The sequence below is a fragment of the Dunckerocampus dactyliophorus genome, chromosome 18 (genome assembly GCF_027744805.1).
Source record: "Dunckerocampus dactyliophorus isolate RoL2022-P2 chromosome 18, RoL_Ddac_1.1, whole genome shotgun sequence".
Taxonomy (NCBI): domain Eukaryota; kingdom Metazoa; phylum Chordata; class Actinopteri; order Syngnathiformes; family Syngnathidae; genus Dunckerocampus; species Dunckerocampus dactyliophorus.
This window is the reverse complement of record NC_072836.1, coordinates 14180864-14197534: the sequence shown is the minus strand read 5'-3', so window position 1 is coordinate 14197534 and position 16671 is coordinate 14180864. Positions and strand designations below refer to the sequence as shown.

The 16671-nt window shown below is 40.3% G+C and overlaps 2 protein-coding genes across 3 annotated transcripts; both read left to right on the top strand.

The window, feature by feature from the left end:
- The first annotated feature begins 5983 nt into the window (after nucleotides 1-5983).
- Nucleotides 5984-12435, top strand: nags (N-acetylglutamate synthase). 2 transcript variants are annotated; one of them, XM_054758359.1, is made up of 9 exons: nucleotides 5984-6335; nucleotides 6836-7101; nucleotides 7228-7441; nucleotides 8561-8741; nucleotides 8864-8903; nucleotides 9785-9916; nucleotides 11862-12035; nucleotides 12117-12170; nucleotides 12268-12365. In XM_054758359.1, coding segments are annotated over exons 1-9 (1392 nt in total). In that variant the 5' UTR covers nucleotides 5984-6005; the 3' UTR covers nucleotides 12269-12365. The 2 variants fall into 2 exon arrangements, with proteins under 2 accessions (XP_054614334.1, XP_054614333.1); XM_054758358.1 differs by having other exon boundaries at nucleotides 12117-12435.
- A 1755-nt stretch (nucleotides 12436-14190) lies between these two features.
- On the top strand, nucleotides 14191-16355 carry LOC129170632 (cytochrome c oxidase assembly factor 3 homolog, mitochondrial). Its single transcript, XM_054758361.1, has 2 exons — nucleotides 14191-14392; nucleotides 14686-16355. Exons 1-2 carry the CDS (start codon nucleotides 14224-14226, stop codon nucleotides 14790-14792), a joined length of 276 nt encoding a protein of 91 aa, XP_054614336.1. The 5' UTR covers nucleotides 14191-14223; the 3' UTR covers nucleotides 14793-16355.
- The last annotated feature ends 316 nt before the right edge of the window (nucleotides 16356-16671 follow it).

The following is a 16671-nucleotide window of genomic DNA, read 5'->3' as shown; positions in this document are numbered from 1 at the left end:
TGGCTTTTCAACTGCAATGTAGAAAACTCCGCTTTCTGTGAGCGCACACCATTTTGCGCTGTTCCGTTTGTATTTACTGCACTTTGTTGAGTTTTTTTTCCCCCCCAGATGGGAAAACTGGGTCAGGTGGATATGCTTCAGGTGGGCAAGTTTGCTGCTTTGCCTTTTTTTGTTGCCACCACTTTCGAGCAAATTCGGCATACTGGCTCTTCCGTGTTGACGGGCTCACTTTGCTCATTTGTTTTGGAGGTGAAATATCTGATTTTTACATCATCTTTTTGTCTTCTGTTTTCTACTACGTTACCTTACATTGCTTCTCACAAGGCTACACTCTTCTGGAGCTGCAGGGGCCCCGCCTACCCCCCAGGGACAATTAACTATACGACTTACAAGAGGGCTCACTCTGTTCATGCCATTGTTTTATGGCACGAACACTCCTAGCGGCTGAAACCAAAGCACAGAGTGAAACCTCTTCCTGTTTGAAGGAAAACACACTCCTGTACTTGGCAAAATATATCGAGGCAAGCAAAATGAGCAACATTATTTTCTTTTATTGTGTGATTAATTAATTTATTGATGATCATCCCAGCCGTAGTGCACATGAGACATTTTTTTTTCTTCACAAGAAATCTTTTCTTTTCTCATTTTGTCACAAGATCTCGTGACATCCCCAACTTATTAGGGAACTTTTTTCACTTAATTAAGTCTCCCAAGCTGCGGTGTGGCAAAGAAAAGGAACGCTATCACTGTGGAAGTTAAAATGAACATCAGAAGAAGCTCCGAGAGCCGAGCCAAAAGAACGAGCTCTCTCAAAAGCGTCGACATTTCCATCACTATCACACAGTAAGCTAAATAGTCAGCAAGAGTTGTGACTTCTCACTCTTTGGAAAACACTGCCCCCTAGCGTTGTGGTAGAGAATTACAAGTCACAAGATCCTTATACTGTATAATAATAATTACTTTCCCTGGTAATTAATTACATTTATGAAGGTGTAAATTTGTTACTAATTCAATTACTTTGTTGGGAAAATAAATGAATTTGCCCAGCGCTGACCCTAAAACATTCACACTTAATTTTAATCAAATTTTACAGAGTAAGTTTCTCTAATAAGTTGGAATTTTAGTAAAGGAGACAATCAGCATGAAGATGCTCCCAAACACACACACAAGCAGCCCAAAGATGTCTACAGATCACTTTAACAAACAGTATTTCTTCATAGCAGGTGATTTAAAACATAAAAAATCCCTAACTCATGAAATGAAATGAAAATGCTTCATACCTTTCGATATTTACTATACGGTGGCATGAAAAAGTGTTCGCCCCCTTCCTGATTTCTTCTTTTTTTTGCACGTTTGTCACACTTAAATGTTTCAGATCATCAAGCAAATTTAAATATTAGTCAATGACAACACGACTGAACACAAAATGCAGTTTTTAATTGAAGAGTTTTATTGATAAGGGAGAAAAAAATCCAAACCTACATGCCCCTGTGTGAAAAAGTGATTGCCCCCTAAACCTAATAACTGGTTGGGCCACCCTTAGCAGCACGAACTGCAATCAAGCATTTACGATAACTTGCAATGAGTCTCTTACAGCACTGTGGAGGAATTTTGGCTCACTCATCTTTGCAGAATTGTTGTAATTCAGTCACATTGGAGGGTTTTCCAGCATGAACCCCCTTTTTAAGGTCATGCCACAGCATCTCAATAGGATTCAGGTCAGGACTTTGACTAGGCCACTCCAAAGTCTCCATTTTGTTTTACTTCAGCCATTCAGAGGTGGACTTGCGGGTGTGTTTTGGATCATTGTCCTGCTGCAGAACCCAAGTTGGTTTCAGCTTGAGGTCACCAACAGATGGCCGGACATCCAGTCCTTCAGGATTTTTTTGGTAGACAAAAGAATTAATGGCTCCATTTATCACAGCAAGTCTTCCAGGTCGTGAAGCAGTAAAACAGTCCCAGACCATCACACTACCACCACCACGTTTTACTGTTCAAACGATGATCTTTTCCTGGAATGCGGCATTACTTTTACGCCAGATGTAATGGGACACACACCTTCCAAAGATGTAAACTTTTGTCTCGTCAGACCACAGAGTATTTTCCCAAAGGTCTTGGGGATCATCAAGAGGTTTTCTGGCAAAATGGAGATGAGCCTTAATGTTCTTTTTGTTCAGCAGTGGTTTTCGTTTGTCGTTTTTTGTCGTTCAGTCCAAGGGGAAGCGTAATTTCCATCACACCATTAAAAGGTGGTCTTTAATTAATTTTGTATACATATTTGTACACATATTTGACACGTGGGTTTCAACCAAATGTGTAGTTAGAACAATGTTATGAGCGTTAGTGTTATTAATTTGATGTTTTTTAAAAAAAAGGTGTGCTGTGAAGGAGTTGAAAAAGGCACAGAATTACTGAACATGTTCACTCTTCCTGAAACAAGACAGGATCAATTATGAAACATAACATTTCAGCTATTTCAACTTAAAATGTACATTTAAGCAGCTCGTTCCCTGCTGTCGATGTTCTGAAATAGCAAAACCTGAATGCGCTTGTTGGAAGCAGAATGTCTTCCGCCTTATATTGGAGGGCTAGAGGGTTTCACATGCGGACCAGCAGGTGGCGCCAAAGGACTTCCCACCAAGTGAGAGCTTCTGTTTTTCCACACACACACACACACACACACACACACACACACACACACACACACACACACACACAAAGTGATCTGGAGAGATGCAGCTACGACAGAGACCGACTCGAATAGTCAGCAAGTTAGCAAAACAACAGAGAACGAGTCGAGTCATGGTGCTCACTTAAAGATAATGGTGATAAATGAAGCAGAAGTCTAGGTTTCTTTCCTTTAAAACCAAGCCTTGGAAAAAGAGGAGTGGTTTTATATTCAACTCCTCCTCCTGAGACCCAGAAAAAAACTTTCTTTTTGCTGCCACAATAGTTGTTTTTAAGGCATTGTCCTTTGTAGTGGACAATGGTGTCTCGTGCCAACTGAATTAAACAACATTAATGTCTTTCATGTATCATCTTTTCTTTCGACAGGAGCAAACGCGCAGCAACGTCCAAACACAGAAATAATCCACAGCCAAAAACACACAAACGCCACAAAACCGATGCAACGGGAAAATGCTGCTAATTAGAAATTCGGCAATCCCGTGAACTCTACAGGATCAAGAAAAATGTGAGATGAAAAATGCTGCACATGTCAAAAAGCACACACAAACCCCCAAGACACTTGCACGAGAGAAATGATGCAACTTTATGTAATATAACGGAAGTTAGCGGACTGCCTGGGATATCCGTTTCTAAGGACTTTGAATATTTACTTCATTTACACAATTTTTACCACTGTGTTAAAAAAAATAAATAAAAATAAACTAAAAAAAAACACTTTTTTAAAACAACAAGAAGAAACATGACTGAGGACTACAACAACATGAGTGCTGACTCGGCACTCACGTGGCTTTATTGGACAAAGCACCCCGTGAGCCCCACCCCATGTCCAGGCTGGACGATAGCGGTGGGTGATACTGCAATTTTTGGTATCGATCTGATACTAAATAGCTAAAAAGCCTGTATTCGCCGATACTGACGCTGGTATTTTTTACGTGGACATTTTCCAAGATGATTGAATGAGTTTGTGATATTTTTTCCCTTTGATTTGTTGATCATCATGATGATCAAATTAAAACACAGGACAAGGATTTTAGGCAAACAAAACATACACGAGCTCTCGCAAGATGAAAAAGTAACTATTATTTCATGCTTAAAGAAACACTGTCTCATGAGAGCAGGGCAGAAGCCAATTAGATTGTGAACTACGGCATCGCGACTATGAATGATAACTTGATATGGAAGTGGCAGTGTGCGAGGCATTATTGGAACCGCACATTAAGTGCTTTACACGCACTATTAACCTTGCAAACCAGCCTACCTCGATGTTCCTGGCGTCACTCGTTTGTGACATGTGGGTGTTTTTTCCATCGGATTTGAACAGCTTCCGCCCTGTTAATGTCCAAGCAGAAGCTGTACTAATTCTGCATTTGATCAAAGTTATTATGATTTTTCAGATCAAAACACGTAGCTGTTCTGACTTGTCTGCACCCTTAATCACCGAGCGGTTCTATTTACGCTTGTTACATTTGGCTGAGCGCCACCTTTACAAGCACCGGTGATCACCGGTGAAAATGAGTTATTAATGCTCCAAGTTAGTAGCAGAAATGACAATGTATTGGAAGATAAAGGGTTAAGTGGGTGCTTTGCTACATTAATAATGGTACTGTGGCGGCCATAATTCCACGTCATAACACACCACATGCCTAGAAGAGATCCATGTTGACAATTTTGCAACATGGTTGCGCGTAGGTGCGTGCATTAAACGTGAAAGACAGGAAGTGTTTCTTGCGTCATTAATTTATTCGGTAATTAAATACAAGTGAGCAAAGGTGAAGTATCCGCCGTGCAGGCGAGCGGGAGTGGAGAAGTATCGCCGTGCAATGCAGGTCTGAAAGCTGCATAAACCCTGTCACAATGCAACCCGACTTCCTGACCAAAACCAAGAAGGCAGAACTTGGACTCATTCCTCTGTCACCTGGCAGCACGTCGCCTTCCTGGCGAAACACGCATGTGTGTCCAAAGCGTGTTCCGCATCTGTGGAACGTGGCTCATTGCAGAAATAAAATAAACAAAAAACCCAGCAAAAGTGAAAAAATAGAGCAAAAAGTCATACAAAAAGCTCAAATGTAATATTTGATAAAGACACAAATATATGTATAATGTTCTAAACTACACATCAACATAAAAATGATTAGTATTATCAGCTACAACTGCCGTCATTATTTTAACTTTTATCATTTTTACTTTGTTTCAATTTGTGGGGGGGAAAAAAATCCACACTTAAAAGCATCATGTTGAGGTCATGCATGCGTTAAACATTACAAAATGTACATACATTTTTTTGTGACTAAGTTAAATTTTTTAAAAAAAGTATTTGTCCAGTCCTATATTTTGTCATTGTAGTTTCGTATGGAGACACCCCAAGTAACAACACAATGTACAATTTAACAATATTTTAACACAATAGAAGACAATGTAACATCATCAACAAATAATACAATTATTCCGTTTTATTACATACAATCGTTTATTCTGATTATGGATGAACTAACTCTGCGGTAAGACGCCTATATCTATAACAAAAGTTATCTGTTCACCTGTAGCGGCTAGCTACGTCGGGAAGTGTATTGTTTGGTCATGAACTCCACTACACAAATTAGTGTTTTTTACACATCCGCTTCTTAATCTACTATTTCATGATGAAATGGAAAATGTGCCCGCTGCTCAAATATTTTTAATATGTTGCCTTCACTTCGGCTGCATTGTCTTTTGCATAATCTTTTTCAATTCTTGTATATCGGTAATGTTTTACATCAAACGCTAACTGGGTGTAATACATGAACTGTGTCTCCTAATAACGTTACGTAGCTATTTTGACTGACATATTACCCGTAGTCTGGTTATGTACACAACTATTGTGGAATTATGTGTAATTAACTTTATCGCCATATTGGATATAATATCAACTGCTTTGATTACCTGTAAACTTTGATAATGTCAATTTGAAATACTAATCATAAATAATCGGTTAGATTTTATATATATGTTTAATAGAAAGAGGTAGATCATTTTGGCTTTTATTTTTATTTATTGTAGGAGGTACATCTTTGGGACTCGGTCATTTTAAGTAGCTAGCAAGCCGAAAAAGTGTGAGCACCCCTGTTCTAGACAATATACAAATATAAAAATATATTTGAACAACACAACTAGAATACACAGATATTTGTGAAAATAAACATCGAAAAGAACCGAAAACACTGGAAAACAGTGACTCTATGCAGCTGATACTGTGGTATCGATAATGTTGATATTTGAATCGATCCAGCCACATCTACAACATGATACCTAAGGGATTCAAGTGTGTCACAACAGGCAACATGGCCAACGGACCACCCTCGAGATGCAGGGCTTTGGTGGTAACGGCGGGTAAATACCTGTCAAAAACCTCACAGCTGACAATATTCCGGCCCCCGAGGCGCACGCTGGGCACGGACGGGACTGGGGTGGGGGGAAAGGAGACGGCGGCTTGTGGTCCACCAGAGCTCGGTGGTTCCTGGTCCGCCTTGGGCAGGACCCAACCAGGCATGATATACCGAGACGTGAAGGCTTTTCTCAGCGAAGTTGGCGGAGACCCCAGGGAAGCCCGTTACTGGCTCACACACTTCCTGAGAGCAACTTCGACGAAGTCACCCTTTGCTGTGGTTGAGGTATGTTTATTATTAAGCCTGTTTTCTGCTTTCCGCGAGGACCGTGCGGACAAATGATGCCATTTTCGCACCCACGCCCCCTCGAGCGGCCCTTTTCGTGCTTATTTTTAATTAGAAAGTAAAACATGGATGGGCAAACAAGGAGGATGAGGAAGAAAACTAATGATATCGATATTTTTGTTTGTTAAAGTAATGTAATGTCTATTATTTACACCATTACGTCGAGTATATACAGTACAATATAGCCAATATTAATATGCCCCATCCATGCTGTCGGAGTACTTGTTTATTTATATTATGAATTATGTCAGTTAGCATTCCTAGTGTGAGGGCATCCTTAGATGAATAAAAATACAACACAGATTTGAATCAATAAAATGCATTTTTATTGAATCACTTTTTATTCTTGACAGCACAAACTCAAGTTATTGAACCATATCTTGTTTTCCCTCTATCACAATGCACTCACAAATTCATCTTCATCATGATCTCCCATCCAGGTAGACAGCCCCGTGTTTGACAGCAGGGAAATGGTTCAGTGCCTGGCCTTTGGACTGTCTTTTCTACAGCGGATGGACATGAAGGTTGTCGTGGTGATGGGCATGTCTGGATATGTTCCAGCAGTGGGAGATTCTCAGAGTGCCGAGGGTCTGGTGGAGCGAAGTCAGCAGCTGACTGAAGTTCTGCAACAGCAGGCAGCTACTGTCCTGCCATTCTTCTCGGCTGAGGCCTTCCTAATGCTGCATGAACCTCCACGTGGAAGTAGGTGAGGAGTAAGACATCTGGTATACATAGAGTGTTGTCGTTTGTGTCAGCTGAACTATCAGAGTAATGGTCATGTCTACTTCCCGGTCTTCTTTCTTACCACTTCCCCACTTCTTTTTCTCTATAGCACTCTACCATCCGTTGCCGTTGATACCAGCCTTCTCCAATGGTGTCTAAATTGTGGGATGATTCCTTTGGTTTGCCCTGTTGGGAAGAATAAGCAAGGTGGCTCAGTCATTTTGGACCCAATGGAAGTTACGGCAGCAGTTTCTCGTGCCTTGCAGCCCTACAAAGTCATGTTCTTGACCAAATCTGGAGGTCTGCGGAACCAGGAAAACAAGGCATGAGTGTTACCATTTACTTTAATCGTGCTCTGTAATTGTAACTAATGCCTATTAGCGGTTGGCCATTCGCTACCCCACTTATTCACGGATTTCTTTTATCTACTTTATCTACATTAACACTTCGATTTCCCTTATTAATTCCGAAAAATGGAAACGTATGAAATTTGAAGCAATTTTTCCCATTGGAAATAATGTAAATCCAATGAATCTGTTGAAGATACAATCCAAATATTAACACAAATGCATTTTCTAGAGAATAATTTTAGTTTTACATGCAAAAGCTAAATGGGCACTCAATTCCGCGGAATGATACCGCACAGGGCAAAATGACTAGTAGGTTCCTCTGAATATTGTACGATAACCGAGGCAGTGGTGAAAATTTTCGTCGAAAACATACATAAACTGTGGTGTCTGAAAACTGAGGTTTGACTAAAATTTTAGTTTTAATGGAAAGTGGTTTGATGGCGTTATCTGCAGGGGAAAAAGAGTATTGCAGCTATGAATCCAGTAGAGATCAATTCAACATTTTCCAGCAGGAAGATGCTTTGCTTGTTTTAGTACAATACCTTATACCAGTGGTTACCAAACTTTTTACCATCACGTACCCCTTCTTGTGTTGCGCGTGGTGTGTGTCCTTCCGCCGACGTGCACTGTTACTAGCTCTCGTGCGAAAATGGCCGAAATTAGGTTTTAAATCAATTTACTGTCATTGTGCCAAGTAAAAACCTGTTTACCACCTTCTAAATACGGTTTTTAACATTATTAGAGCCCTCTAGACAAGAAGTAACACCCCTATAGTCACCTTTACATTCATATTGTCCAATAAGTAGATATAATCAGAGACATTTTTAAAGCTTGTGCTCGTATGTGTCGCAGTAAATGTGTTCCAGATGTGTGGAGGACAGGAAGTGATGTCATAGGGCGTATTCAACCACGAAACAGCACGATCAATTAATTAATATATAGTATGTTAGAAAAATCGTGATAGAGTGAAGCCGGGAAATTCGAACCGCGATGTGGCGAGGGACAACTGTTACAGGTACACAGCTGATGAAATGCAGCATCTTAGATTAACAGTAATGATTTCATGTCACTGTCATCCTGTTTGCGTTTCAGGTGCTGGGTACGGTGTCGCTGCCTGGCAACCTCCCTTGTCTGTCCACAGCACCATGGCTAAGCGCTGCAGAGCGTCACAGGGTAGTCGGCATTGCCAGACTGCTCAACTATCTGCCTACAGAGTCCTCTGCAGTGATCACGTCTGCTGACACACTGCTGACAGAGCTGTTCAGTCACAGAGGTGCCGACTGACTGCCTTTCGAACACATGCTCATGCAATCAGACGGGAGGTCTTTTTCATTGCTTCCTGTTGTCCCTTTTGTACATCTGCTCTTCCTATGTCTGTCTTTACTTCTTTTCTAGGGTCTGGATCACTCTTGAAAAACAGAAACCCCATACACCGGTAAAAAGAAACCTAATAGAATCCTGTAGGGGAAATCATTTGATTCCCTGCTGAATTTGTAAGTTCACCCCTACCAGAATTTTGGTAGGCTTTTTTTTAATATAGCAGAGACAGATAGAATATCAACAACGAAAAAATCCAGAAGAAAAACATTATCCGGCGGCCGTGGCTCCGGAGGTAGAGCAGGTCGTCCAGAAACCGAAAGGTTGCAAGTTCAATCCTCGCTCCCTTCACCCAGTCACTGTTGTTGTGTCCCTGGGAGAGCAGAGGCCGTAGGCGCGAACTGGCGGCCATGTTTCCGTCAGACTACCCCAGGGCAGCTGCGTCTACGGATGTATAAAAATCGAATCCGCTTTTAAACAAAGTTTAAAGTTAATTTGTATTTGATTGAGTGATCGTCTCACCAACCAGCAACAACAACAACAACAACATCCACACAGTGCGCAGGAAGCACACAAACACACTTCACCGCAGTGGATTGAGATCCTGCCGTTCAAGAAGACGTGTACAGGTCTGTCTGAAGTTTTCCAATGAGCGTATGAATGATTCAAAGAAGGTTTGGGAGAACGTGATGTGGTCAATGGAGTTCTTTGGCATCATTCGCCTTTGGAAGTAGAGGAACGTTGAATATGGCCTAACAAACCCGTTCCTGCTGCACAAAATTGGGTTTTTCTCAGTTAAGCGTACAGGAAGACTAATTTCATGTATTTTTTCTGGATTTTTTTGTTGATATTCTGCCTATCAAAGTAAACTCCGATTAAATTCTGGTTGTTCATGTTTTAAAATTGGCAGGGGATCAAATAAATACTAGCATTATCTCCACTGTATATGTTTCCAATTGTACACATCTCAATTCGTATGTCTGATCTTTTGCGATGTAGGTACAACTCCTTCGACAGGATCGATGTGGACCGTCTTTTGGCTCTCATCAACAAGGCATTTGACAAAACTCTGCAGAAAGATTACATTGACTCTCTGAAAGGACGGCTGCATTCGGTCTACCTCTCTGAAGGGTGTGTGCAACCACCACTTTCTTATATACTATGTATGCTACTGTCAGTGATGTGCGGTGCCGTTCATGGCTGGTGAGGCACTGACTCTTTTGGAGGTTTTTTTATGTTAATGCAGGTTCCTCTGTAACTTGTTCACTCTCAGCCATTTTGCAAAAGACAACCCCTTCAGTACCGGTCATTTTAGACGATTTTTGATTGATCTTTCAAGGTACACAGTATGTTGTGTTCTATGGCTGTATAAACATGCAAGAAAGATTAGACTCACGTTATTCATCGAAAAAAAAAGTTAGTTCCTACCTTTTTCGGTTCTTTGGTAATCAGCAGTAGAACATAGGTACGTTTCAGGAAAATATCAGTTGCCGACTACAAAACAGATGCATTTCAAGCATGACTTTCACCTTGGCACAAATATTTTTTGCTTTTGTGACAGCTCAAATATCTAAACAACTATACCAACATAAACAACACAAAACATGTTTTTTGTTAACATCAAAATAACAATTTATTTACAAATATAACATGAACTATTTACAGTTTTCACATTTGGAACTTTAACTATGTGTGTGTGCACGTGTGTGCGTGCGTGTGCATGCGTTTAAAATGTTTTCGTGTGGTATGCAATGTAACAGCTGCCTTTATGCAAGGGCTTCCTCTTCTTGACGTTTGTGTTTCTTCTTCCTCTCATGATGCACTTCCTCTATCTCTGGTGGCCGTTTTTATGGCATTAAAATTGCTTTCAAGCCTAATTCATTGGTGAGGAGTTGCATCATCACCTCTATAGTCTCTGCCGCAAAAAAACGTAAAAGATGTATAAATACGTTGTTGGGATCGGGTGTTCGGGTCTATAAAAACGTCTAACTACTATTGAATGGGTTAAGAGGTTAACAAGAAAAAGAGGAGAATAATTCTCTTTTGTTAAAAAAAAAATGCCTTCAAATTCCTTAGTCCCATTTATTTATTTTTTTTATTGACGAAAAAACATTTTCTGTTCTTACCTTTTATCTGTATATGAAGTACATGCAGCCTAGTCTTCCCCAGGAAAAGTTCTGATACTTTGTTGTAAAAGTCGGACCACCTCCTTGGTGAGCTTGGGTATATAATCCTCCATCTTGGCAATCAAATTCATTCATTTACTCAGCAGAGCTTAAAAAAATTCTTGCATTTGATTGTCAAAACCCCCCACTGGCGTTTCATCCCTATGGAAGAACGTGGGCGCGTGTCTTGTCATGTATACGCTTCGTAAAAGCGTAGGAGGAACATTATTTTGTGCATTTTCTGTATTTGACAGCTCTTTGTGCGTGTGTAAATGATATGATCAATAACACGTCACTGGTCAGGTCAGGAGCATTATGCCAAATAAAACACACGGTACACTTTCATTCATACAAACGTGTCTCTGTGGCTGTCTTACACACTAGAAGGGGCGTTGCAAGAAAGTGAGAGACAGGCTTGCCCGCCAACCCAAACGACCTTTGTTGGCGGGCACAGGCCCCACTCCTTTGTATCCTAACGAGAGCCAACCATCAACCATTCCTGTCTGGACCTGCCTCCTCCTTTAGAGGATGAATAGATTGGATCTTGCACCAGGCTTTCAGACTAGAGCTGTCCTATCTAGTCTGACTGGTGTGTGTCCCACCTAGTCTTTGAGCATGAACTGATGAAGCCTGCTCGGATGAGAGGCGAAATGTCTTCTAAGATCAACTGAGTGCCCTGAGAATCCTTTCACATGTTATCCTCGATGACGGTCGAGGCGTTTGAGCGGCTTGGTAACCACAAAACATTGAAACACTAAACATCATTCTACAACAATTCTAGAAGTCCTTCTTTCGGTTAGATGTCCTACTCAGGAACAATTACAATAACAAGTAAATCCATTAACTCTGATAGTCATAGAGAATAGCATAACTTTCAAATGCACAGAATCTCATACTTTCTTTCTGTTCAGCTACACAGCTGCAGCCATTGTCACCATGGAAGTGAACACACCCTACCTTGATAAGCTGGTGGTGAGCAGCAGCGAGCAGGGCCAGGGCACCGGTGACGTCATGCTGGAGTGCATCAGAAAAGATCTCAGCAAACTCTTCTGGAGGTCCAGAACCACCAACAAGGTCAATCCCTGGTAAGGCATACACAAACGCAGCATTTGTGTATTTATATACTTCGAGTTACATGCTGTTTTTTTCTCCGTCCGTGTATCTAGGTACTTCAAGCACTGTGATGGAAGCTTTGTGAATGGGGAATGGACCGTGTTTTGGTACGGTCTGACAGACATCCGAGAATCATATGAGCTTGTGGAGTATGCTAAGAATCTTCCTAACTCTTTCCATGTCTCCCCTCTCATGCCTTCCCAGAAGGTGAGAGCATCCTAAAACTGATGCGTGAGCCCCTTAACCTTCCATAATGTTAAGCAATAATTCCTTTTAGCTGCAAAAAGGATTCACATTAAACCTTTGTGTATTTTTAAGGTTGCCTTGAGTTGTTCATTGAGCACACGGGAACAGGAACTGCCAACAAGTGCAGTGTCTGAAGAATTTTGAAAGCTATAAATTATAAACTCTATTTTTAGAGCTGGGGTTTTCTAAATTGCCTCCAGTAGAGAGCATGCAGCCTTTCGTGGGGGTTGCTGCACGGGACCACCAGCAAATGGTGAAAAAACACAGGTAATTGATACGCCCATAAATATGTTTATTTCGACAAATGGCTTGCTCCCCCTCCCCCTCTAAACTAGTCAAGTTTGTCGTTGACATTCTCCTCCGATCTCAGATCAACATTTGCAATAAAAGTGACTGTTATTATTAGATTAGATTCAACTCCCCTTTTTCTTCAATAGGCCCCATAGAAATCTGAAAACTGTATATAAGTCATCATTAATTTGCATTCGGCCCAAATAAATTAGCCGGCGTTCATGGATGTCACTCACGGCTGTTGCTCCCCCGAGGCAAAAATTAAGTGGTGAACAGAAGCCTCAAGCTACACACCACACAAGATGCAACTTTCATTTTTATTATTCTGAAGACAGATAAATTTAACTCGGTGGTGAGATGATAATATCTGTACCAAAGTTATCCATTCAGCGGCTAGTTAAATTGAATTGAATTTTTAGATTTGTGTTTAAGGCTTCAAAAAGGTTTTTAAAAAATGCGTAAGCATTTCGGGAAAATATATAATATAGGTCATAGAGCCGTTTTTACTGTAATAGAAGGCGCTGAGCAACGTCAAATCGGGTATGTCTGATCATTTTCCTCAAAGTATGATAATTTTATGCTTCTGGTCAATGATAATTTGTAATTTCCTATCTGTAACTGTCTGAGTCAAAACAGACAAAAATGACTGACTAAAGAACATTTGTACTTCTCAACATCTGAATGGGGATTATATTGTTTTTAGACTTTCACCAGAAGCAAAGACAACGATAAGTTGTAATTTCACATTTACTTTTTAAAGAACTGCAATTCCTAGATTTTATTTCTATTAATGTGGTTATATTTTCCTTACATACTTCTGGAACGTCCTACAGTGTCTATTAGGAATATTTCTTACATTTTAGCTAGTACTGCAATCAGATGAATTTTTACGTGTGTATGTTACGTTGTACACATACACATAGGCAGACGCGCATCGAGTGGGTTTGTCCACTGCAACGTCGCCGCCATATTGGATGTGTCAAGGCTTTGCTGTGTAAATTAATACTAATATAGTTGGGAAACAGTTGGCACCAAAAACAATGTATATGATCTTCTAAAATTTTAGTATAAACGAGAGGCACTAACTTACATGTCTTTGTAGAAAGACTCTTTATGAAAGTAAGTACATTTACGTTGCCGCCATATTGGATGTGTCAAGGATGCGCTGGAAATGAATACAAGTAAATGTACTTAGTTTCATACAGCGCCTTTCTCCAAAAAAATTAAGCTAATTCCTCTCGTTTATACCTTCACACACGCACTAATATACTTGGGAAACAGTTACGCACCAAAAACAATCAAAATCACACATTTTTTTTGGTATAAACGAGAGGAATTAACTTATATGTCTTTGTAGAAAGGCGTTTTATGAAAGTAAGTCCATTTACTTGTATTTATTAACAGCGCTGCCTTGACACAGCCACTATGGCGGCGACGTTGACGTGACGTGACGTACTGCTCAGCGCTCGATGCGGCGTGTATGTGTCGATAGTTGCTCTTCCGCCGATCCAACCCAACCCTACCCCACCAAGCAACCAATCAACAACTTCTTTAAACACTCGGCCAATCAGAATAACTAAACCACTGACGTCATCATCATGCGCGCGTACACCCAAACAAGTCATGGCGGCGGAGAAAGGAGCTGAGAGCTCGGCTAAAGACATGACAGCGGCAGAAGCGCAGCTTCTTCGCCGCCGACAAGAGTTGGATTACTGGAAGAAAAACGCAGCGCGGATCCGCAGCAGGAACCTTGTGACTGGCTTGTGTATTGGGGCGTTTGTCGTCGGCATGTGTATCCTTCCTGTATGCCTTTAGTGACAGTGTCCTTCAATATGGAGTCCAGTGATGTAACACCAAATGTATAACAATCTAACTACCTACGTTTATAGTATATAATCATATATGTTACTACGCTTTTGAAGAGCAAGTTAATTTTATTTTCTATACAGCGGCATTTTAGAATAACAATTTTATAACTATTGCCCTTATTGTGGGGTTTGACTATGCAATTGAGCCACCCCAGGCTCAGATGATGCAGAAATTGATTGATGATTGTCTGATGTTTTCCTTTAACGTGTTGTCCAGTTAGCTACACCATTTTGTCCGTCAAACAGGAGAGAATCCTGGACGAAATGGACGACGAGGCCAGGAGCCATATCATCAGAGGGCCACGGACTGGCGCTAACTCTTAAGGACACAGACACAGAAAATGAACTCTTAGGCTTTAACCCCATAAGGATGTTATTGTTATCTTATTCATACGATTCGGCGCACAAAATGCGCGACGGCTGCTGAGCCCCTCAAAACTTGCACCCATGTTAGCAATGGATCTGATGTTCAGTTTAAAGTGAGAATAAAGTGTAACTATCCACACAGAGATTGACTCCAGTGTTCCCAACAGGACAGTCCAGATTTATTCATGGCAGGCCACCACAAATAAATGAATGTATTGGAAACACTGGACTAACAACTTCACTTAAAACCAGTAATTAAATTTCACTGTCATGTTTTTTTCCCAATATATTCATAAAAGAATATTGTGGTTCCTTGCTGTTTTGTTATTATTAGTAAAAAATATGCATATTTAAGCACACTTTACATATTCTTGGCCTAAATTGTGCATTTTCAAGGATAAAAATGGCTGAATAAACTATGTGAAATGCAAATACTGTACCTTAGTACCTTAGTGTTGTTATTATATAAGCATGTACTGTAGTCAGCGTATCAAAGAAAGAAATAATAGCCTGTGTGTGAGTCTACATTATGTCTTATTTTCACTTTTTATGTACACTGTATTGGCTAATACAGGTGTAAGGGTGACTATAGGGGTTTCATTTCAAATGTGGAAGGTTCTAATGGGCCGATTATGATGTATCACCAATTAATCAACATCGCTGTCAAGGCCCGTGAAGGAGAACATTTGAGTTTTTTCATGCAAGTTTTTACAGAGCGTCTTAGTGTTTTAACGTCGTGGAAGTTGCATCTCTGTGAAAGACAGATGCAGCTGTTAATCCACGTGTCCACCATTATCTAAGACTATTACACAGCCTTTTAAAGTTGTGCAAAAATGACCTTTGTGAGATAAACAAAGCTAGATGCAACTGTTAATCCACATGGCCACCATTATCTAATGTAAGACTGTTATACAGCTTTTTAAAGTGAAATAAAGACATGCAACTTTTAACTCCCGTGCCCATCATTATTATAAGACCACCTGGGGGGACAGAGCCTTCTCTGTTGCCGCCCCCTCCCTTTGGGAGTCACTTCCGCCACACGTCCGTGACACTGCCAACCTCACCACATTCAAAACCAACTTAAAAACACACTTGTTCCGCACGGCTTTTCACAGGTAACTCTTTCAAACGTATATATTTAGTAATTACATCACATAGCAATCTCGTCATCTTTTCTTTTGCATGTCATTTAACTGTTTTATTCTGAGCTCTGCTTTTTGGTTTTGCTATTTTGTACACTTGTGTTTGTAAAGCGTCTTTGAGTTTTTCTATTATTAATATTATTGTTACTACTACTGCTACTACTACACAGCGTCCCACTTCCCTTCATGCTTCCATGCAGGATTTACAGGTTGTCACACATTCACAAGTTCATGTCTTCATTAAAATCAGTTTGAAATTGTTCTAAGTATTACGTTGTAATGTTATACAATGCATGTTTTGAAAGCAGCTACGTCGTGACATAAAATGGAGTTTAGTCCCTTGTATTAAGACTAGTAACGTGATGCATGTTTTGATTATTATTGCATTATTTATGTTCATGTACAGTATATGAACATTTCGGCCAATGTAATAATAAAATATATTATATATATGTTGTTTTTTTGTAGTTATTTCTTTTAATAAAAACTCATATTTAGAAGGTTGTAAATTCACTTACTGCTGTCGAATGGGTCTATTAACCGTGATAAACAAGGGAACATTGTGCTACACTCCACAGTCTCCACTTTGCTGCATCTGTCCATTAATATCTATTAACGGACTGCCAATATAAGACCGGAACTATGTATACTAAAAGTCCAAATGTAATAGGGCAATGAGGTTACAAATAACTGTG

Bases quoted from the DNA above. Each gene is read 5' to 3' on its own strand.
- LOC129170632 (XM_054758361.1), top strand. From the start codon at position 14,224: ATGGCGGCGGAGAAAGGAGCTGAGAGCTCGGCTAAAGACATGACAGCG. The intron at 14,393-14,685 runs GTATCCTTCCTG...CGTGTTGTCCAG, and splicing joins GGCGTTTGTCGTCGGCATGT to TTAGCTACACCATTTTGTCC.
- nags (XM_054758358.1), top strand. From the start codon at position 6,006: ATGGCCAACGGACCACCCTCGAGATGCAGGGCTTTGGTGGTAACGGCG. The intron at 7,102-7,227 runs GTGAGGAGTAAG...TTTTCTCTATAG, and splicing joins GAACCTCCACGTGGAAGTAG to CACTCTACCATCCGTTGCCG. The intron at 9,917-11,861 runs GTGTGTGCAACC...CTTTCTGTTCAG, and splicing joins TCGGTCTACCTCTCTGAAGG to CTACACAGCTGCAGCCATTG.